At 41.6% G+C, this 24,610-nt stretch overlaps 3 protein-coding genes across 5 annotated transcripts; all 3 read right to left on the minus strand.

Annotated features, from left to right (window-relative positions):
- Positions 1–5,034: 5,034 nt before the first annotated feature.
- On the minus strand, positions 5,035–6,686 carry LOC125373233 (histidine-rich glycoprotein-like). The gene is made up of 3 exons (XM_048384231.1): positions 6,355–6,686; positions 5,895–6,227; positions 5,035–5,767 (listed from the first exon to the last, which is right to left on the minus strand). The coding sequence occupies exons 1-3, from the start codon at positions 6,684–6,686 to the stop codon at positions 5,035–5,037; spliced, it is 1,398 nt and encodes a 465-aa protein (XP_048240188.1).
- A 101-nt stretch (positions 6,687–6,787) lies between these two features.
- Positions 6,788–7,108, minus strand: LOC125373234. The gene has a single exon (XM_048384232.1). It carries the CDS (start codon positions 7,106–7,108, stop codon positions 6,788–6,790), a length of 321 nt encoding a protein of 106 aa, XP_048240189.1.
- Positions 7,109–7,532: 424 nt separating this feature from the next.
- Positions 7,533–23,285, minus strand: LOC124112111. Of its 3 annotated transcripts, XM_048383621.1 has the most exons (6): positions 23,068–23,285; positions 21,868–22,042; positions 21,764–21,834; positions 20,703–20,768; positions 18,032–18,064; positions 7,533–16,729 (listed from the first exon to the last, which is right to left on the minus strand). In XM_048383621.1, the coding sequence occupies exons 2-6, from the start codon at positions 21,999–22,001 to the stop codon at positions 7,536–7,538; spliced, it is 9,498 nt and encodes a 3,165-aa protein (XP_048239578.1). In that variant the 5' UTR covers positions 22,002–22,042; positions 23,068–23,285; the 3' UTR covers positions 7,533–7,535. The 3 variants fall into 3 exon arrangements, with proteins under 3 accessions (XP_048239578.1, XP_048239577.1, XP_048239579.1); XM_048383620.1 differs by having other exon boundaries at positions 21,764–22,042; XM_048383622.1 differs by lacking the exon at positions 20,703–20,768 and having other exon boundaries at positions 21,764–22,042.
- Between the last annotated feature and the right edge of the window lie 1,325 nt (positions 23,286–24,610).

Below are 24,610 nucleotides of genomic sequence, written 5' to 3' on the forward strand. Positions count from 1 at the left end.
TCAAAATCCGGTTCATAAACTTTCTAGCAAATTTCGGTCAAATGCAGTATTTGCAAAGCATGTGCACCGTTTTATTACAATATATATATTGATTATTGATCAGATCGTCTTGACTGGACGCTGCCATTTTGTTTGAAGCAAATGCAAGTGATACATGAGGTGGGAGCTGATTGGTCCATAGGAGAGGCATAGAAGGGACATAACTCATGCGCTATGATCGAGACCAGAAATTCCAGCCAAGTTTGGCAAGGGTGGAAACTGGACTTTTAAAGTCAGTTAACTCTCTTGCCAAATCTGACAGCATGAGCGTGTATTTCTCTAGCTACAAATGTAGCATAAAGATCTGAACCGTTTCCATGTTATGATCCAGGATAAATCATATTAAAGGTATTATTCTCTTCATAACAAACAAATGTATACAATATATCTGTTTATTATAGGGTGGGGATATCTGTTTGCATGTTATGGTCAAAGTTCTAACTCCTTTGGGAGTGTCGGACAGGTGAACAGAAGGGCCAGTCCTGGTAGCATATGTGCATTCCTCTCATTATACTCTCAATTGTAGATATGGTTATATGGTGGGGATCTTAACTGTGTCCAAGTTATAAACTCTTTATAGCCCTGCCCTTAGTCCCCGGGAGTGGGGGAAAGGTTCAGCCCCTCAGCTTCCAACAAAATATGGTTGATATCTATCTTTAGTTCCAGAGAAGAATGCATTTAGAGCAATATAGCCAAATTACCCCTCTTTGGCCCCACCCCTCAGTGCCTTGGAGGGTCAGGCCCTCCATTTGTACAAATTCATAAAATAAACCTAGTGATTCAGACATTGAATAGGATGTTACCAATCTCAATATGAAGGAAAGGGCAAACTTTCTAAATTACACTCATTTATGAGAGTGACAATGGCATATTCAAAATAGTAATGGCACAGATAGTTGCTGGTACCTTAGAATTTAAAAAAAAAGAAAAGTACCTTGTGATGATGCAAATCATACTAAGCCAGTGATCAGTAGTGATAAATGTTCTTTCACTTAAGTGATGTAAAACATGTAAAATGAACATACAAATCTAATGTACAGTATGATTCATAAAATTAACCTGGGGATTCAGACATTGAATAGGAAGTTACCAATCTCAATATAAAGGAAAGGTTCAAACTTTCTAAATAACACTCATTTATTGTAGCTCATGGTGAAATGATATTCATTGAGTTGAAGTTGGATTAACAGTATTCTATTTGTTGACACACCTACACCTATATTCCCAAGGGCACTCCTAAGCCAGCTTGGCAAGTGCCCTGGACACACTTGTAAAACATACAGACAATAGACAGATATATTTTATTTATGTCTCACATAGTTAGGCTAAAGAAAAACAATTGTCTTGGTTCTCAGGCACTGCCCGCATCACCATAAAGTTTGCCACATTTTTTTTGTCCTTAAACATCCTTAAATATTCCAAGACCAACGGTAGTCAAATACTGTATTCCAGTATTTACTCATCAAGGAATACATTTATGTAGGAGACTCTTTCCGAGGTTGATTGTACACAATTGTTTATTGATTACACAACTGTTTATTGGTTACATACTAGTTTGAACACCGCCCCGCCTGCATTATATTTTCAAAAAAAGTTGCCTGAGAACCAATTCTTTTATTTTTTAAGCCTTACATACAAACAGCACATGCAAAGTAAAACACATTTAACATTACAGCACTTGCAGTAATGAGTCTCTCAGTTAGGACAGATTGACACAAATGTACATAAACAATACAATCTGCATGCATATTACACAGAATACTAACAAAGTGTGAAAACATACAAAACCCCATGACATAAAACATCAGATCATTGTTTTAAAATATGGCATACATTTCTATCCCTCAAGTTAACTTGACAGTTTAAGTGTTGCACCCTGCCTAGGTCCTTTCTACATTTTATGGTTTACTCATCAAGGAATACATTTAATGTCATTTATGTAGGGAAACCCTTTCCGAGGTTGATTGTACACAATTGTTTATTGATTACACAACTGTTTATTGGTTACATACTCGTTTGAACACCACCGCTCCCACCCACCCCCCAAAAAAGACACCGCCCACCTGTACTTTATTTTTTTTTAAAGTTGCCGGAGAACCAATTCTTTTCTTTTTTTAAGCCTTACATACAAACAGCACATGCAAAGTAAAATACATTTAACATTACAGCACTTGCAGTAATGAGTCTCTCAGTTGTTAGGACAGATTGACACAAATGTACATAAACAATACAATCTGCATGCTCATACACAGAATACTAACAAAGTGTGAAAATACTACAAAACCCCATAACATAACTTTAGGGTTTATCTTTGCTAACCTATTTAGCTTGGGTCTGTACAAATAAACATAAAATTATTGTGTAGGTCGCTATTTCGCCATTGTATTTGACATGAAGTAGTTTGGGTCGGTCAGTTGAATGAGATAATATTAATGGAATAACTGTGCAGAATGTTTCATATTTTTTAAACCCAACTCAGTCAGTCAGTCTTCATAAGGATAACATGCCTACAGCGATGTCACTATGGAGTGCAGTGAAGCCAGCAAACTATGGACATCATCAGTTGCCTGCAAGGTAACCGACCTGCGAAGATCCAGGTAGAGAATGGGCCTTCAGCAACACATGCTTATCGTAACAGGCGACTATGCTTGTCGTTAGAGGCGACTTACAGGATTGGGGGGTCAGGCTTAGCTGCATATCCTTATCGCGTAGAAGGATGCTCATAATGTCAATCACTGGGTTGTCTGGTCCAGACAGGATTATTTACAGACCACTGTCATATGGCTTGAATATTGCTGAGTGCAGCGTTAAACAACAAACAAGCAAATCAAATAAAACCCAAGTTAACCGAATCATTACGTTGGGAGGACTGAGGCTCAGCATCATCAGTGCTTTAGCATGGAACATAAAAATATGTACTCTTCAAAACTACTGAGACACGAGACAATATAAGTTGTAGCAGCATCCCGCGTTACGTTTTATTCCACAAACCGGAGGTGGAGGCTCTTGCTATAAAACCTAAAGCGGGACACATAAAACCCCATGTACCCCTCATGATCCTGCTACAAACTTATATTGTCTCATGTCTCTTGTAAAAGAATTAAAAGAAATTCAAAATTGATAGAAAACAGCTGTTTGATTGAGCTGAGGCTATGACACATGCTTTCCATTGCCTGGGAAAATGGATGCAGCTTTTTGCTTTGAAGCGAGGTATAAGGGATTTATTCTGCCTCTCAGAAATCCAAAATGCTGCCTAATTTGCCCACGGTGGGGTATAAGAGATTTATGCCCCCGCTGAGAAATTTATTGCCCTCCAAGGCGGGATACATAGTATTTTATCAAGATCATGTGGACCAATCAGATCTCATCATTCTGACATGGAGGTTTGATAAAACATTTTATTCGGTACTTGTCCAGTTGCCTGTGATACACTTGGCATAATGCAGGCGTAGTGAGAAGAACATAACTATGATCACTGAATGAATTCCAAAATTGCCAAGAAAAGCTTTCAAATTACACAAAAATAGTATGGTAAATTTATGTCAGCATTGATATTCAAACGTTTTCTACAGAACTACTGACGTCTAAAAACTAACACTTCAACAACTTCAATGAAATGTGATGTCATCATCAGGAGAAATGTGCTTATAATTGAGCTCCCCAGTCTGTCAATTTCATAGGAGAAGAGGTGAGGTGAAATGGGGTTTAACGTCGTGTCCAAGATTATTGCACTTATATAGCGACGTGCATGCAAGTTTGTGTGTGTGGCTGCTTGTACTTTTCGGACTGATGCCGATTTATAGTGCTAGCCCACTGAGATGCCATGCCGCTGTTTAAGATGAATATCCCACTCAGACACAGTATACTGACTCCGAGCCGACCAGTCCTTGTTTTAGCCCCTGAATGCCGAGTGCCAGACAGGGTAACAACAAGTACCATCTTTTAATGTCTTTTGGTATGACAAAGCCTTGGATCAAACCCTGGACCTTCAGCTCTCCGGGCAGACGGTCTACCTCTCACTGAAGAAGAAGTTTACAGAGTCAACATGCCTTTGAAAGATTTAAGAGCATGGACAAAACAAGGTCAAGAGTTTAACATATCAGCAAAAACCAAACATAAAAGTGTGTTTAGCTACACTTCTAACTACACATATACCAAGTTTCATTACATTTTGTAACAGATATGGCTGACTTATGGCATAAGATGGGCACACCTAAACATTTGTGTGAGTGCCCTGAGTCACACTTGAGAAACAAATACACAAACCCACATTGTAATACAGTGACATACAACACATACAAAGTAAACTAGATTAGACGAGCCATTCCATGCGGAGTTACAAGAGACTAACACAAAGGTACATATACATTTACAATTTTTACTTGCATAAAAAGTCTAAATTCATATTGAAAAAAACGATAATATAAAACTAGGGGTATGGGTGGTCTAGACAGGAATATGGGAGGTCCAGAGAGGGGATGTGGGTGGTCCAGACTGGGGATATGGGTGGTCCAGACAGGAATATGGGTGGTCCAGACTGGGGATATGGTGGTCCAGACAAGGGTATGGGTGGTCCAGACAGGGGATGTGGGTGGTCCAGACTGGGGATATGGGTGGTCCAGACAGGAATATGGGTGGTCCAGACTGGGGATATGGTGGTCCAGACAGGGTATGGGTGGTCCAGACAGGGGATGTGGGTGGTCCAGACAGGAATATGGGTGGTCCAGATAGGGGGTGTGGGTGGTCCAGACAGGGGTATGGGTGGTCCAGACAGGAATATGGGTGGTCCAGATAGGGGATGTGGGTGGTCCAGACTGGGGATGTGGGTGGTCCAGACAGGAATATGGGTGGTCCAGATAGGGGATGTGGGTGGTCTAGACTGGGGATATGGGTGGTCCAGATGGGGGAGATGGTGGTCCATAAAGGGGTATGGTGATTCAGGATGGGGGGATAATGGTGATCCAGCCTAGGAATGTGGGTGGTCCGGATGAGGGGCTATGGGTGGTCCAGACTGGTGATGTGATGGTCGAGACAGGGGTATGGATGGTCCAGACTGGGGGTATGGATGGTCCAGACTGGAGGCATGGATGGTCCAGACTGGGGGCATGGTTGTCCAGACTGGGGGTATGGATGGTCCAGACTGGGGGCATGGTGGTCCATACAGAGGGCATGGTTGTCAAGACTGGGGGCATGGTGGTCCATACAGAGGGTATGGTGGTCCATACAGAGGGCATGGTTGTCCAGACTGGGGGCATGGTGGTCCATACGGAGGGTATGGTGGTTCATACAGAGGGCATGGTTGTCCAGACAGGGGGCATAGTGGTCCATACAGAGGGCATGGTTGTCCAGACTGGGGGCATGGTGGTCCATACAGAGGGCATGGTTGTCCAGACTGGGGGCATGGTGGTCCATACAGAGGGCATGGTTGTCCAGGCTGGGGTATGGTGGTCCATACAGAGGGTATGGTTGTCCAGACTGGGGGCATGGTTGTCCAGACTGGGGGTATGGATGGTCCAGACTGGGGGCATGGTGGTCCATACAGAGGGCATGGTTGTCCAGACTGGGGGCATGGTGGTCCAGACAAGGGTATGGGTGGTCCAGACAGGGGGCATGGTGGTCCATACAGAGAGCATGGTTGTCCAGACTGGGGGGATGGTGGTCCATACAGAGGGCATGGTTGTCCAGACTGGGGGCATGGTGGTCCATACAGAGGGTATGGTTGTCCAAGCTGGGGGTATGGTGGTCCATACAGAGGGTATGGTTGTCCAAGCTGGGGGTATGGTGGTCCATACAGAGGGCATGGTTGTCCATGCAGAGGGCATGGTGGTCCATACAGAGGGTATGGTGGTCCATACAGAGAGTGGTGGTCCAGACTGGGGGCATGGTTGTCCAGACTGGGGGCATGGTTGTCCAGACAGAGGGCATGGTTGTCCATACAGGGGGCATGGTGGTCCAGACTGGGGGCATGGTTGTCCAGGCTGGGGGTATGGTGGTCCATACAGAGGGCATGGTGGTCCAGACTGGGGGCATGGTTGTCCAGACTGGGGGCATGGTTGTCCAGACAGAGGGCATGGTTGTCCATACAGGGGGCATGGTGGTCCAGACTGGGGGCATGGTTGTCCAGACTGGGGGCATGGTTGTCCAGGCTGGGGGTATGGTGGTCCATACAGAGGGCATGGTTGTCCAGACTGGGGGCATGGTGGTCCATACAGAGGGTATGGTTGTCCAAGCTGGGGGTATGGTGGTCCATACAGAGGGCATGGTTGTCCATGCAGAGGGCATGGTGGTCCATACAGAGGGTATGGTGGTCCATACAGAGAGTGGTGGTCCAGACTGGGGGCATGGTTGTCCAGACTGGGGGCATGGTTGTCCAGACAGAGGGCATGGTTGTCCATACAGGGGGCATGGTGGTCCAGACTGGGGGCATGGTTGTCCAGACTGGGGGCATGGTTGTCCAGGCTGGGGGTATGGTGGTCCATACAGAGGGCATGGTGGTCCAGACTGGGGGCATGGTTGTCCAGACTGGGGGCATGGTTGTCCAGACAGAGGGCATGGTTGTCCATACAGGGGGCATGGTGGTCCAGACTGGGGGCATGGTTGTCCAGACTGGGGGCATGGTTGTCCAGGCTGGGGGTATGGTTGTCCATACAGAGGGCATGGTGGTCCAGACTGGGGGCATGGTTGTCCAGACTGGGGGCATGGTTGTCCAGACTGGGGGCATGGTTGTCCAGGCTGGGGGTATGGATGGTCAAGACTTGGGGTATGGATGGTCCAGACTGGAGGCATGGTTGTCCAGACTGGGGACATGGTTGTCATGGCTGGGGGCATGGTTGTCCAGACTGGGGGCATGGTTGTCCAGGCTGGGGGCATGGTTGTCCAGACTGGGGGCATGGTTGTCCAGGCTGGGGGCATGGTTGTCCAGGCTAGGGGCATGGTTGTCCAGACTGGGGACATGGTTGTCCAGACTGGAGGCATGGTTGTCCAGACTGGGGACATGGCTGTCCAGACTGGAGGCATGGTTGTCCAGGCTGGGGGCATGGTTGTCCAGGCTGGGGGCATGGTGGTCCATATAGGGTATATGGTGGTCCAGTGGCAATTTTCAGTCCCTTTAATTTGACAGGATATGCAGGCCTTTGACTTGTATCACAGATTTGGATTGTCATAGATTTATGGATTATGATCCATGGCTTGTCATACCCATCAAGGAAACATTTTGTTCCAATGTCAAGTTGAAATAGTAAACACAGCATGTTTATAGCCTGCATGAGACAAGGGAATCACTATACATTGTTGACCCAACATATTTGTAACTGGTACTGAAAGATGTCCATTCAACATCAGTACTTAAAGCAATATCCCACCAAGTTTTCAGGTAGAATTAGCCTTGATAATGGGACTGCAGGCACCAATGGTCTTAAATGGAGGCAAGTTGGTCGATTTCAGGACAAGAAAGTTTGACTAAAGCTTCTCTGCTCAATCAAAGTTTATCTTGTATGTCAATCTACCAGAATCATATCATTACACTCTATACACTGTTGCCTTGCAGCACAGTGGAGAGGTGTTTCACCCTCCTTGTTCTTGATTCCTACATCAGCTCCCTTCTCAACCAGTGCTTGTACTACTTCATGAGAGTGGGGTTTATCAGACAACACACTACAGTGTAAAGCTGTATCACCATCACTATCCTGGGCATTTACATCTGACACTGGAAGCAACAGCTTAACACACTCTACACACTGTTCACTTGCAGCACAGTGGACATGGTGGAGAGGTGTTTTACCCTCCTTGTTCTTGATTCTTACATCAGCTCCCTTCTCAACCAGTGCTTGTATTACTTCATGAGAGTGGGGTTTATCAGACAACACACTACAGTGTAAAGCTGTATCACCATCACTATCCTGGGCATTTACATCTGACACTGGAAGCAACAGCTTAACACACTCTAGACACTGTTGCCTTGCTGCACAGTGGAGAGGTGTTTTATCCTTCTTGTTCTTGATTCCTACATCAGCTCCCTTCTCAACCAGTGCTTGTATTACTTCATGAGAGTGGGGTTTATCAGACAACAAACTACAGTGTAAAGCTGTATCACCATCACTATCCTGGGCATTTACATCTGACACTGGAAGAAACAGCTTAACACACTCCATGCACTGTCGCCTTGCTGCACAGTGGAGAGGTGTTTGATCTTTCTTGTTCTTGATTCCTACATCAGCTCCCTTCTCAACCAGTGTTTGTATTACTTCATGACAGTGGCCTTCATCAGACAACACACTACTGTGTAAAGCTGTATCACCATCACTATCCTGGGCATTTACATCTGACACTGGAAGCAACAGCTTAACACACTCTAGACACTGTTGCCTTGCTGCACAGTGGAGAGGTGTTTCACCCTCCTTGTTCTTGATTCCTACATCAGCTCCCTTCTCAACCAGTGCTTGTACTACTTCATGAGAGTGGGGTTTATCAGACAACACACTACAGTGTAAAGCTGTATCACCATCACTATCCTGGGCATTTACATCTGACACTGGAAGCAACAGCTTAACACACTCTACACACTGTTCACTTGCAGCACAGTGGACATGGTGGAGAGGTGTTTTACCCTCCTTGTTCTTGATTCTTACATCAGCTCCCTTCTCAACCAGTGCTTGTATTACTTCATGAGAGTGGGGTTTATCAGACAACACACTACAGTGTAAAGCTGTATCACCATCACTATCCTGGGCATTTACATCTGACACTGGAAGCAACAGCTTAACACACTCTAGACACTGTTGCCTTGCTGCACAGTGGAGAGGTGTTTTATCCTTCTTGTTCTTGATTCCTACATCAGCTCCCTTCTCAACCAGTGCTTGTATTACTTCATGAGAGTGGGGTTTATCAGACAACAAACTACAGTGTAAAGCTGTATCACCATCACTATCCTGGGCATTTACATCTGACACTGGAAGAAACAGCTTAACACACTCCATGCACTGTCGCCTTGCTGCACAGTGGAGAGGTGTTTGATCTTTCTTGTTCTTGATTCCTACATCAGCTCCCTTCTCAACCAGTGTTTGTATTACTTCATGACAGTGGCCTTCATCAGACAACACACTACAGTGTAAAGCTGTATCACCATCACTATCCTGGGCATTTACATCTGACACTGGAAGCAACAGCTTAACACACTCTAGACACTGTTGCCTTGCTGCACAGTGGAGAGGTGTTTTATCCTTCTTGTTCTTGATTCCTACATCAGCTCCCTTCTCAACCAGTGCTTGTATTACTTCATGAGAGTGGGGTTTATCAGACAACAAACTACTGTGTAAAGCTGTATCACCATCACTATCCTGGGCATTTACATCTGACACTGGAAGCAACAGCTTAACACACTCTACACACTGTTCAATTGCAGCACAGTGGAGAGGTATTTCACCCTCCTTGTTCTTGATTCCTACATCAGCTCCCTTCTCAACCAGTGTTTGTATTACTTCATGACAGTGGCCTTCATCAGACAACACACTACAGTGTAAAGCTGTATCACCATCACTATCCTGGGCATTTACATCTGACACTGGAAGCAACAGCTTAACACACTCTACACACTGTTTACTTGCAGCACAGTGGAGAGGTATTTCACCCTCCTTGTTCTTGATTCCTACATCAGCTCCCTTCTCAACCAGTGTTTGTATTACTTCATGACAGTGGCCTTCATCAGACAACACACTACTGTGTAAAGCTGTATCACCATCACTATCCTGGGCATTTACATCTGACACTGGAAGCAACAGCTTAACACACTCTATACACTGTCGCCTTGCTGCACAGTGGAGAGGTGTTTCACCCTCCTTGTTCTTGATTCCTACATCAGCTCCCTTCTCAACCAGTGTTTGTATTACTTCATGACAGTGGCCTTCATCAGACAACACACTACTGTGTAAAGCTGTATCACCATCACTATCCTGGGCATTTACATCTGACACTGGAAGAAACAGCTTAACACACTCTACACACTGTTTACTTGCAGCACAGTGGAGAGGTATTTCACCCTCCTTGTTCTTGATTCCTACATCAGCTCCCTTCTCAACCAGTGCTTGTATTACTTCATGAGAGTGGGGTTTATCAGACAACACACTACAGTGTAAAGCTGTATCACCATCACTATCCTGGGCATTTACATCTGACACTGGAAGAAACAGCTTAACACACTCTACACACTGTTCACTTGCAGCACAGTGGAGAGGTATTTCACCCTCCTTGTTCTTGATTCCTACATCAGCTCCCTTCTCAACCAGTGCTTGTATTACTTCATGAGAGTGGGGTTTATAATCAGAGAAAATAAAACAATTGTGTAAAGCTGTATTACCATCACTAACCTGGGCATTTACATCTGACACTGGAAGAAACCGCTTAACACACTCTATACACTGTTGCCTTGCAGCACAGTGGAGAGGTGTTTCACCCTCCTTGTTCTTGATTCCTACATCAGCTCCCTTCTCAACCAGTGCTTGTATTACTTCATGATAGTGGGAGATATACGACAACAAAATACAGTGTAAAGCTGTATTACCATCACTATCCTGGGCATTTACATCTGACACTGGAAGCAACAGCTTAACACACTCTATACACTGTCGCATTGCTGCACAGTGGAGAGGTGTTTTATCCTTCTTGTTCTTGATTCCTACATCAGCTCCCTTCTCAACCAGTGCTTGTATTACTTCATGAGAGTGGGGTTTATCAGACAACAAACTACTGTGTAAAGCTGTATCACCATCACTATCCTGGGCATTTACATCTGACACTGGAAGAAACAGCTTAACACACTCCATGCACTGTCGCCTTGCTGCACAGTGGAGAGGTGTTTGATCTTTCTTGTTCTTGATTCCTACATCAGCTCCCTTCTCAACCAGTGTTTGTATTACTTCATGAGAGTGGGGTTTATCAGACAACAAACTACAGTGTAAAGCTGTATCACCATCACTATCCTGGGCATTTACATCTGACACTGGAAGCAACAGCTTAACACACTCTAGACACTGTTGCCTTGCTGCACAGTGGAGAGGTGTTTTACCCTCCTTGTTCTTGATTCCTACATCAGCTCCCTTCTCAACCAGTGCTTGTATTACTTCATGAGAGTGGGAGATATACGACAACAAAATACAGTGTAAAGCTGTATTACCATCACTATCCTGGGCATTTACATCTGACACTGGAAGCAACAGCTTAACACACTCTACACACTGTTCACTTGCAGCACAGTGGAGAGGTGTTTCACCCTCCTTGTTTTTGATTCCTACATCAGCTCCCTTCTCAACCAGTGCTTGTATTACTTCATGAGAGTGGCCTTCATCAGACAACAAACTACAGTGTAAAGCTGTATTACCATCACTATCCTGGGCATTTACATCTGACACTGGAAGAAACAGCTTAACACACTCCATGCACTGTCGCCTTGCTGCACAGTGGAGAGGTGTTTGATCTTTCTTGTTCTTGATTCCTACATCAGCTCCCTTCTCAACCAGTGTTTGTATTACTTCATGAGAGTGGGGTTTATCAGACAACACACTACAGTGTAAAGCTGTATCACCATCACTATCCTGGGCATTTACATCTGACACTGGAAGCAACAGCTTAACACACTCTAGACACTGTTGCCTTGCTGCACAGTGGAGAGGTGTTTTACCCTCCTTGTTCTTGATTCTTACATCAGCTCCCTTCTCAACCAGTGCTTGTATTACTTCATGAGAGTGGGAGATATACGACAACAAAATACAGTGTAAAGCTGTATTACCATCACTATCCTGGGCATTTACATCTGACACTGGAAGCAACAGCTTAACACACTCTATACACTGTCGCCTTGCTGCACAGTGGAGAGGTGTTTTATCCTTCTTGTTCTTGATTCCTACATCAGCTCCCTTCTCAACCAGTGCTTGTATTACTTCATGAGAGTGGGAGATATACGACAACAAAATACAGTGTAAAGCTGTATTACCATCACTATCCTGGGCATTTACATCTGACACTGGAAGAAACAGCTTAACACACTCCATGCACTGTCGCCTTGCTGCACAGTGGAGAGGTGTTTGATCTTTCTTGTTCTTGATTCCTACATCAGCTCCCTTCTCAACCAGTGCTTGTATTACTTCATGACAGTGGGGTTTATCAGACAACAAACTACAGTGTAAAGCTGTATCACCATCACTATCCTGGGCATTTACATCTGACACTGGAAGCAACAGCTTAACACACTCTATACACTGTCGCCTTGCTGCACAGTGGAGAGGTGTTTTATCCTTCTTGTTCTTGATTCCCACATCATCTCCCTTCTCAACCAGTGCTTGTATTACTTCATGAGAGTGGAGCTTATACAACAAACTACAGTGTAAAGCTGTATTACCATTACTATCCTGGGCTTTTACATCTGACACTGGAAGCAACAGCTTAACACACTCTATACACTGTCGCCTTGCTGCACAGTGGAGAGGTGTTTTATCCTTCTTGTTCTTGATTCCTACATCAGCTCCCTTCTCAACCAGTGCATGTATTACTTCATGAGAGTGGGGTTTATCAGACAACACACTACAGTGTAAAGCTGTATCACCATCACTATCCTGGGCATTTACATCTGACACTGGAAGCAACAGCTTAACACACTCTACACACTGTTCACTTGCAGCACAGTGGAGAGGTATTTCACCCTCCTTGTTCTTGATTCCTACATCAGCTCCCTTCTCAACCAGTGCTTGTATTACTTCATGAGAGTGGGGTTTATCAGACATCAAACTACAGTGTAAAGCTGTATTACCATCACTATTCTGGGCTTTTACATCTGACACTGGAAGCAACAGCTTAACACACTCTATACACTGTCGCAATGCTGCACAGTGGAGAGGTGTTTTATCTTTGTTGATTTTTATACATGCGTCTGCCCCCTTCTCAATCAATGCCTGTAATATTACATGACTGTGGTCTCCATGTTGTCCATAATTAGTACCTTCCACCAAAGTAGTATAGGAGGGTAATGTATCATGTTGGAGAGCAATATGTAGAGCTGTATCACCCACTCTGTCTTGATGGTTTATATGATTCATTAAACCATTTTCAAGAAGGAATGTCACACAATTAAAGCACTTCTGAGAGACTGCCAGGTGTAGGGATGTTTCATTCCTCTCAGTTTTATCTTGAATATCTGTTTGTGCACACATGATTTCAGCCACTTGGTGGTTATGCGCAACACCTGGATAGTTCAGTGAAATGTGTAAAGCTGAGTAGCCATCCTTATTTACAACTTTAGGATCCGCATTATTATCACACAGCATGCTGACACAAGTCTTACATCCATGCATCACTGCAAGCGACAATGCTGTGTTACCATTGTAATCTTGCATAATTACACTGACTCCAAGACGGATTAACCTTTGTGTAGTTGAACATCTGTGTGATGTTCCCTGAGAAAGATGAAGAGAGACTTGTTCAGAACCATGCTTCAAAGCAGCATTTGCATCTGGTCCTTTCATTCCAGATATACACTTACTACAGCTAAGTGCTATCGCTAAATGCAATAAACTCTGATTCTTATTATTTGATATTCTCACAATGCTTTTGTCAGAATTAATCATGTCTTCTACCAGCTGATCATCATGGAAATCATTCATTAAATACAAATGCAGTGGTGTGTCCCCATTGTCATCTTGGCTTATAACACTCGCTCCCCTTTTCATGAGTCGAGAAACCAAGTGCTGTAGTCCATGCCTTGCTGCATCATGTAGTAAAGTGGCCCCATCATGTCTTCTTTGATTAATAGTGATGCCATTGTCAACTAAAACTTCAAACGCTTCCTCATCTTCCTTCAAAACAGCACTGTATAGAGCATTCTGTTTCTCATCATCAATATTTCTAAAACAATTGCTACCCATGAGATACTGAATCTTTTCAGCACTGTCAAATTTTGACACAGCAGACTCTGTAATGATCGACCTGTCAGATTTGTCTTTCCAGTTGATATCTGCTCCATTTTCACATAACAATCTGACAACATCAAGTCCCTGCCATACTGTAGAATCGAGGACACAGGATCTACCATTTTTGTCAACAATGTTAACATTCAGACCAGTCGCAATAAGTTCGCGTATGCACTGAAACATGTTGTTGCTATTCACAGATCGCCTTTTCACCAATCTGCTCTCAATACCAGTTTGCCCTTGGATGAGATTTGTTACTGTATAGTGTAATAGTGTCCTCCCTTTGTGGTCCAAAACTGATGTGTTACAATCATTTTGAATGAATATTTTCAAAACATCAAGGTCACAGCCATAAGCAGCATAATGTACTGGTTCTAAACCATGTATGTCTTTGCTTATTATGGCATTGCTCTTACAAAGAATGTCTACTGATTCCGGAATACCTGCTTTTGAAGCATAAAACAGAGAAGACTGTTTGCTGACATCCAGAACATTGATGTCAGCATGGGCCTCTACCAACATTTTCACACAACCTGAATCTGAGAGTTGAGCAGCATAATGGAGAGCTGTGCACTTCATGTTATCAGTCAAGTTGATAAAATTGTCATCATTAGTTGAATTCTTATCTAGCAATAGCTTCAGCTTTTCCTTCTGGTCAATAGATGATTTCAATGCAGAATGAAATGGAGTTGCCCCTTCTTGGTCCACAGTCAACTCAGCCCCATGTTTCAACAGTAATTTAACACCATCAGCACTGCCATACATGCAAGCCAAATGTAACGGTGTCCGACCAAATTCATCAGTCACATGTATACCATCACTTGATCTGAGCAACAGTTTCCCTAACACAGTGGAGTCTTTGTGAGTAGATGCAAGGCTAATTTTTCTGGAATCCAGTTTTCCACCTCCTTCTTCAAGAAGCGTCATCACTTCAAGTATATCACTTCCAGTATTTGTCATCATTTCAGTAACATCCATGTGTCCATTACCATTGATTCTTAGCAACATCTCTATGCAATGGCTGTAAAACTGTTTGTGGTCTTCACTTTGAGCAGTGAGTCTTTGAACTAAAACCCGGATCACTGTTTTATTACAGCAACAAATCGCAAGAACTAACAGCAGTTTCAGATCAGTTGCATTGCATTCTATCTGACGAGTAATAGTGGTTGAGGTATTTGGATCTATTCTTGGTGAGTTACAAAGTGCTCGAAAACACAACTTGTTTGGTTTAGCTCCATTTGAAAGAAGGGCATTCACCAAGTCATTCTGACAAGTAAACACTGCACAAAGCAAGGCTTCATTGAAAATAGGCTGGATATCCTCGGATTCATATCCACAGAGTGACTGGATCAAACTTAAAGCAAACTCCTTCCTACAACTCATGATAACATGGGATAGAAACAAGCAATATTCAAGAATGTTCACAGTTTGGGGCATACCTAGTTTTTTACTCAGAGGTATAGCAATGTCCTTGACGACTTTCTCTCCCTTGTGCCTGGACAGTTGATATATGTCATCAGCTTCCCATTCCTGAAATACCACATGTAAGAACTCTGTGTCTTGTAAAGCTGGGTGAGACAATATAATGTATCGATTGTTCTCATTTGACAGATACTCCCTGACTTTAACAACCAAAATTGGATATTTCTTTTTAGCAAGAAAAACAACATTTCCTTGTTTCCATCCCTCTTCTTTCTGTGCACTAGTTCGAATAAATTCTAGCAGCATGAGTGGTGTGCTCATTCTGATACCTAAATCAGGACAAGCTTCACACAGGGCTACAAACATGACATCATATATTGACCTGTGTGAGAACTGGAAACAATCGTCTGAATGACAAAGATACACTCCACAGACAGACTCCGCCGTACATTTTATGTCAGCCGTGGAAGGACAAGCTTCCTTTAACCTACAAAATTTCTTTAGGGTCTTATATTGCATTTCGAATTTCTCCTCATGCTCTAATGACATGAACTCTTCCATAGAAAGACGTCCTTCATTCATGAAAACCAACAGCAATACAAAATATACTTCAGGCTGATCATTCTTAACACAGTCAATCAGATATTTGATAAATTCAAAAGGTTTCTTGAAAAATTCCACTCCTTTAGACCTTGCCTCTTTATTTGTTGCGAAAAATGTACAGCATTGTGGAAATCCCAAAGCAGTGTCCATATTGGCTATTTCTTTCATGTCTTCCTTTCTTACATATTTTCCACACAACTTGTCAAGGAACTGTAGTTTTTCTTCCTCTCGGAGACGATACACTCCGTCATCAAGAATGATCTCTTTTGACTTATTTATTACTTCATATCCAAATATTTCTGGTTCACCTTGAGTAATGATTTCTGGCCGTGACGTAACCACTAACCATATCTGTCCAGACTCCACAAATGGCCACACTACATCAAACTTTTTCCTCCACTCTTCAAGACTTGATTGGATCAAATTAGTTCTCCCAAAAATGTCATCAACCAGAACAACAAACTTTTCATCGGAAGTACTTGATTTGTGTATGTAATTCCACTCATCTGGTGACGATACCTTCAGCGGTATCCTTGAAGATGATTTTGCAATCCTTTCTAACAAGGTATACCCCAGATGTGACTTCCCTGACCCTGACCTTCCCCTGATGATGACACTGCCACACGCCTTCAGATGTCTGTAGGCAGCCCTCTCCGTGTAGGTTGGAACATGTTTTGTGGAATCTCTTGATCTGATCTTCAGGCTGGTCCCTGCTGAAGGAACAAACTCAAGTCAGTACAGGTATCCATGAATTATAATTCAAAATGTATAATGTTTCCAGATTGCTAGATATCAAATTTGTATACTTAGCCTGCATTACTCCTTAATGCATTTACTACTTTCTGTTGACAGAAAAACGAAGCTGTCTGAGGTCCAGCTGAAGAAGAAGTTGTTCCAACCAAAGCAGCAAATATAATGCTCAATGCAATTCTCTTTACCCAATCCATGACCCTATGGTGCATATTCTCTAAGCCATATCATTGCCATATATGGACATGATGAAATAATGTTCCTGATAACCATGACAACAGGGTATGAAATTAACATCTACTAGTAAGATTCAGGAAGATCCAGTGGCATTTCCTGGTGGACTAACACTTTCAGCATTACCTAGAGTGCAACTCTGTAGCAGATCATTGTTGCATGCGCGTGAAAATATTAATAAATTAATTTGTAACCCTGTAATATGGTTTCCATACATTCAAAAGTATATATACAGAATCTCACTACATTCAAATTTCCTACTCCACCACACCTCTTCACCACCTCCATAGGAGATCACTTCAGGTAAGCCCTAGCGAATTTCGACCACCCAATCTAAATGACCAATGTCAGCTTTCTATATTAATTTGCCTTTTACTAGTTTTAGGGCTGGGACGAGTCAAAATTTACACCTGGGTACCCAGCCCGCTATTACCCGACCCTACCCATTACAGGTCTCAAGAGTTTGGTAACAAATGTCTGATTGGAAATAGTTCAAGCATAGCCCTTGTAAAATGTATTCAAATATATGTATAATACGATCTGGTCATGCATACACTGAAGTTGCTGAAGTGTTATTTTTATTCAAACCTATAATGGTCAGAAGCAATGGTGCTTAGTCAGAAAGAAATGCGAACATTAGTGACTTGTACTGTAACCATAGAGTTTTTGATATTTTTAATCATTAAACAATATATCACATGACTAACCCGGGTCCTACTCAGTACCCACCCGACCCGAGTGCCCAAGTTACCTGTCCAACCCTATTGCCGTTATTTCTTCACCACCTCAATTTTATAATTTCGATTTGTACAAACGAGATGGCACACACACACAAAAACATTCCTTCCATGGCACTCTCTTTTTGGTTAAGATGCTGTAGCACACGGAAACAAAAATATAATGGTGCAGCTTTAATTATCTTCATTAGGAACTGGCTATTTCAGTTCGTTTTCAGGATACAGAAATCCGATATGAATAGGAGCAAACGATTTTATTATTTTGAGATTGGTAGATACATTAATAGCACTTACCAATAAGATGTTGAAGAAGTGAACATTCAGCTGCTGAAAAACAAATATTTATTCACTAATCATTATTCGTATTGCAAAATGAATGAGAGTGTGTTCTGCAATCTTATTCATCTAAATAGGGTTAAAAGGTAGGGCTGCACGATACGATACGCATCTCGAAATTCTGGTCACGATACGATACGTATCCCGATACGCAATGATAAAAAAACAAGACTTAAAGCATGTCAAGATTGAACCTTTCATGATTTTGGAACAGTCAAAATTATTTTATAATAATAAGACTACTGAAGTTGTTCAGCTTCAAAGTGGAACTTTCTCTAACTTTCCTTCAACACAATTCAAAGTTCAAACACCAGAAAACAATTAATGTACAACTTCAAAGAATATTGATGCAATGGTCGAAGAAATTGTATCTGAAATTATTGTTTTATCAGGAATAATTTATTCCAATATCGTGTTACCTTAGTTGCAGCTTTTACTATATATATATTTAAAATTATAAGAACCACAAGTGTAGCATTTTGGTTCTGGTGATTGCTGTTGCAGGATATTTTTAAGCATGGAACAATTTGACCAGTCACCCTAGGGACTTCCCGTGCTACGTTGCGAAAACGTTATGTTGACATATATTAGCCAAATTGCCACAAATATGACTTTTAACAAGTCAAAGTATGGCATTTTTAATATATGTATCCGGTAAGTTCGTTTCAATGAGTCAAAAGCGGTAATCTGACCGTGGTTGCTGTATCTCTTCACACACGATTTCACATAACTTAATGAAAACAATATTAAAGGAAATTTTAAATAAGATTAATAAAATATATTGCAAACACAAGTCCAGATATACAATGAACACGTTTTAATAACAAGATAGTATAATAATGGTATTGAATTGCGTACTTCAGTTCGGATTTGCTTACTGGTATTTTCGGTGTTATGTGCTTGCGGTGATCAGCTGATAATGTTTTATGAGATTGGGAAAAACATCTGTCGGTGTAAAACCTGAGCTTATTAAAAATGTAAGTACGTTTTGGTGAGCCATGCGTTAGAGCGCGCTATTACCAAGTTAGCGGTTTATTGAAAGGCACAATAGCGAGGAAATGCTGTACTTGGGATTTGCGTTTCGTATTGTGGCATATCGATAAATGGGCCCACGTTTATCGTATATCGTATCGTGGGTCAAGCATCGCGATGCATCTGAATATCGGTGTATCGTTTCACCCATATTAAAAGAGATTGGATAACAGATACTTTGAGGTCTTTTCATTGTCTATGAAGTTTCTTTGATGAATATCTTTTCTATATCAACCCAAATTTGAAAAAATAGAGTCAGGGCTTGATTTCAGGAACTTGTTTTAACTTGGAACAGGTGCATGTTGACATGAAACGCAAGTTGCATTAGACGAAACTATGTATTACTCGTATATACTATACCACATACATGTACCACACACTTGCTGCATATAAAATGTCTTAATGACACCTGCAGAAATGTCCGAGCATGATGAATAATGCCCAGAAATGGTATTTTCAATATGATTGACATGTTTAAAGACAATCTCATTAAAATCCGATCTTGGTGCTCATTACCCCGAAACAAAGATCTGAGGGCATACCAGTATGGTTCATTTCAGCACAACCCTTATGACAGATACGGGCTGTACGCCTGATTTCGTCAGAATAATAATATATTTCTTGCTTCAATGGGATAAACATTTGAAACAAACTTTCCATAGCCCATGGGAAGTACTGCAATACTATCTACCGGGGTAATAGACATCAAGAATTTTCTTTCGTTCAGTTTTTAAATTTTGAATCAAGAACTTTGTCAAAATATTTTTCAAAGTGTAGTCTGGAATGGAAATTGCCAGTTTGAAATTCGTGTTGTGAAGCTCAAGAAAGTGCTTTCTGATTGGCTAATGTCAACTCCTTGTTAGTTATTTCAGTGGTCGGTAAAAGTTTGCGAAAAGTCACTTTGACATGACCTGTTATGGGACATCCTCAGATCTCTGTTGGGGGCACGGGTGACCCAGTCGTCTAAAGCGCCGCCAATCGCTGTGCTGAGTTGCGTCCCTTGGGCACGCCAGAAACCTGTGATTGTGAGTTTGAATCCCAGTTCGCCCTAATTATGTTTCTAGGTTTGTCAGCACCATACCCGTGCATGTGGGTTTCACTGAAGTGGTAAACGTCTAATACCTGCATCACTTCGGGCTTTCCTCCCACATTAAGCTGACATGCCGTGATATAACTGGAATACTGTTAAAAGCGGCGTTAAACCCAGCTCACTCACTCACTCACTCAGATCTATGTTTAGCGAGCACTGAGATGATATAAATAGTTTCAAGTCAGCTTGGAATTCTGTGACCCGTGTATAGCTTGGATCATTCATAAAGAGATTCATCTTCACATGACCTGTTTTTGGACATCCTCAGATCTATGTGTAGCGAGCACTAAGATGATATAAATAGTTTAAAGTCAGCTTGGAATTCTGTGACCAGTGTATAGCTTGGATCATTCATGGAGAGATTCATCTTCACATGCCTCGTAGTTTCAGAAGAGATGTTCTAAGGTATCATTGGGGAAATAATAAAGAGATCATTGTAGTTTACATCTTTTCTAAAACATAATTTCAAAAACAGTGACCTTGACCTACAAAAGAAGATCAATTTACCTTCATAAATCACACCTGCCACTTTACTATTGATGGCTGTTCCACCAGTCATACCAGTCACAGAGCCTGAAATGCATCAACTTCATTCATAATCGCCATAACTCATCAAATTCAGCAAAATTGTGTGCACTGTCAAACACATGGACAAAAACCTTATTTCCAAGGATTAACGTGGGATTTCTAACAAACTGCCTGTGACATGCAAATTTTGGAGAAAAAAATGTTAAAGGTCATTTAGTCATTGCATTCAGAGCAAAAGTGAAGAACTCAGAAATTAAGTCTTTATTGATTCGAGGACATGCGTGGCCTTGTAGTCTAAGGCGCTGCAATTTGATGTGCAGAGTTGCATCCTTTGGACAGACCAGAAAGCTATGATTGTGGGTTCGAATCCAGGTTCGCCACGATAATGTTTCTTGGCTCAGCACTATACTCGTGCGCAAGGGTTTTCACCCTTTGTTTCAAGTTTGGTAATTTGTACCATATATAGTATCAGACCTTGTGTCAAATATGCCCAGATATATCCCTACTGACGGTAATAACACCCTTGTAGAAGTCACAGTAGTATAAGACATAAATACCTAATTATTATATTAATTTTTTCTTTTACTTTTGTCAAGATAAAAAATATAGATAATTACTAAGATGCCTTTTTTCTTATAATTATCACTGTAAGTTTCACAAAGTTGCCCATAATTCAAATAAATATTGTTTTCATAATACACTGGTTTGTTGCAGTGTTAGTTGCTGGAACATCATGTTTTGATACAATCTATAACAGAAAACAAGTTATTCACTATAAAATTGGAATTGGATACATTATAATTTTTTCCCCTGCCAAGTTGACTTGTATTTCACCAGTAAGAGAAATAATACTGAGAAAAATGGCTTTATACAAAATATTACATCATTGCATTGGAATAAGGCTAAATTTAGAAAAAGAAGACTTTTAAAAGCTCAGAAAATTGGGTAAAATACAGACATTTTACAAATTCTCCTGCAACAAGTACCTAGTTTATCAGTAATCCATGCATCAAACAATACAAACAGGTAAGGAAACTTACAGTTCATAGCATCGTGTGAGGTGGATTGGCTGGATCCCTGTGGTGTTGGTAACTCATCATCAACTGATGACAAACATTCTTCAGTGACATCGCCTGAGTTTGCCTTTTTCCGCACTGTGTCATCACCGGAATCATCGGCCTTCCGTTTCCGATCCATCTTGTCTGTGACATCACGTAAGTTTGACTTTTTCGGCACTGTGACATCACACGGATCATCGGCCTTCCGTTTCCGATCCATTTTGTCTCTGTTTCCGTTTCCAAACCAATGGATGGTTAAACCTAAAACAAAACACCACAGTTGTAGCTGTCTGTTAGGATGCATGCAGGATTATGTTATGTATAAACTATGCCTGTTCATGCAGATATTTTATTCACAATTGATCAAATTCTTGATGTGCAACCAAGTTATTTGGTTCATATATTCTCTGACTGAAAAGTAATTTCAGTACTGAAGGAACTTCAAAGTTGGTCAGCAGAAGGGATGTAATCCCGTAAAACATTATCTGTACTTTCAGGTTTTTTTTACTTCACCCAACTGGCAACACTTATAACCAACAACACAAAAATGAAATCATTAAAAAAAAATACAAAACACATTCTTATTGCAACCATTGTCAGCGCCTGTGGTTTCAACAAAATATAATATAATCCTAGTTTATGATAAATGAAGACCTTATTTAGACCAGATCAAAATATGCCCCTGTATTAGATCTAGATTATTAACATTTTATTAATTAATTTGGCACTTGGATAGGATATCTCATATCTAATCATGTAATCAGTAATGGCTACCAATAATGCATTCACACATCTTCCCGAGGCAAGTGAGTTAACTGACTATAAAAGTCCAGTTTCCACCCTTGCCAAACTAGGCTGGTATTATGGAGTTACATTTGGCTGGACTAACGGTGCATGACACCATGAGCTTCAATCCATGCAATTGGGATCGATGACATGCACCCCAGATATTCACGGGTGTGGCTGTAATAGAAGCTCCACTACACAAGGAAGTTTAAAGACTGTGTGTTGAGATATAGGCCTAGTAGCCATTTTGGTGTAATATATACTCATCTATATGCTGTTATATTTATTGGTCTTTCTCTACTTACATATAAGGGGTATATATTTTTATTTACTGACCAATAACGAGTTCCTGTGATGGAACCAGGTTATTTTCCTCATAGTGATACAAACCGTCAGATAGTTGCGTGGACAGTGAATGTAAAACTGAAAGCGGAAATAGGCGTGGAACACAAATGATCAACTTTTCATTTTAAACAAACATGTTTCTAATTATAATGTACCTGTGAACCGAATCTGTCACCAACAATGAGAGGTCATGGCATTTGACTACTATATGACTAGGGAGTCTATTTAAGACAAATAGACTCCCTGATTTGGCTCATCTACCGTTGGCTTCCTTGCATCTCACTGTGGTTGACAAACAGGGAAATCCCCTTTTCTCCGTTAATACTCGCACAGTTCCGTCCAAAACTACGATTCACATTCGTGACCATTCGTGGCCATTCGTGACCAACTCGTATTATTGCGGGGCAAGCCGAATAGCAGGTTACGGAAAGGGGCGAGTGGTGATGAATGGGGGACGAGTCTTCTTGCTGGTTAAGGAAAGGAGCAAGTGGTGATGATTGCCTTCGTTAGTGTCCGTCACCTATTCGACCATTTTCGTCCACGGTGTGGACGTTGCTCAGCCGGTTCAGTGGTGACGAATGCAACCGGTTACATCATTCGCCACCACTCGCCCCTTTCCGTAACCGGCTAGTCCCGGATTAACACGAGTTTGTCACGAATGCCGGTTACAAGTCGGGCTAACGAAGGGTCGCAAGATCTCATCCGGTTGCTTGTCTTTGAGACATGTGACCTACGGCAGAGATCGTCCTCACGAGAAGTTGTAGTACTGCATTCTAAAGATATTCAGTTCTGCTGAAAATAGATCTATGATTAATATTATAACTTTTCTATATTTTTATTGTCTGTATGTCACTAAACTTGCAAGAAAGGAGAAATGTTCTTTTCCTTTTTCAAATATATCTTTATTGATGAATATTTGAGCAAAATAATCTCAATAAATAATCCGGGTCTTCGGCGTGACGAGCGAACGCTTTAATCACTAGGCTTTCCGACCGACCCAGCTGGTAGTCATGGTTAGGTATATCTTAATACAGAATACCGAAGAAGCAAAGAAATTTATAAGAAATGTGTTAAATATTCACTTGATACTGAATCTGACAAGTCAAAGAATGAAAGGGATGGATAAGCTACCCCGGGAAAGATAACGTTTAAGAGCAAGATAAAAAAAACAACATACCGAACGCTTCAAGGCAACAGCAATCATTTGTGAATTCAATAATGGTTTTGATAGATCTGGAGAAATACTGGCGTAAGTCACATATAAAATGTAGAAGTTTCAAACAAAACTTTAGAAATAGCAGAATATACTTTCCGGATTGGACTAATTTACAATTGTACATTTTCAGTGATAGTAAATGAAGCATAAGTTCGTTAGTAACTTGCAAAATATATTCACATTTTGCATCACTTATCATCCATCTGTTCAATTTTACAAAATGTATCTTCTGATCACGTGTTAAATAGAATTCATTTCATTGGATACGCACTTGGAACAACCTGAAACTCAGATTTAGTTTTAGATTTAGAGATAACACAATGCTTTTAAATGATACATCTCACTTCTCCTCATAATAATTACTTGAAACTTCTTCAGGACATAGAACAAAGTCGCCCGAGTGATTCTAGAACCTTAACTCAATTTTGACCAAAAGTGGAGATAGAACAAGCTGGTTCTCAGGGCACGAAATGTATTTTCAG

The sequence above is a fragment of the Haliotis rufescens genome, unplaced genomic scaffold (genome assembly GCF_023055435.1).
Source record: "Haliotis rufescens isolate VD_foot unplaced genomic scaffold, xgHalRufe1.0.p SCAF_5, whole genome shotgun sequence".
Classification (NCBI taxonomy): Eukaryota; Metazoa; Mollusca; class Gastropoda; order Lepetellida; family Haliotidae; genus Haliotis; species Haliotis rufescens.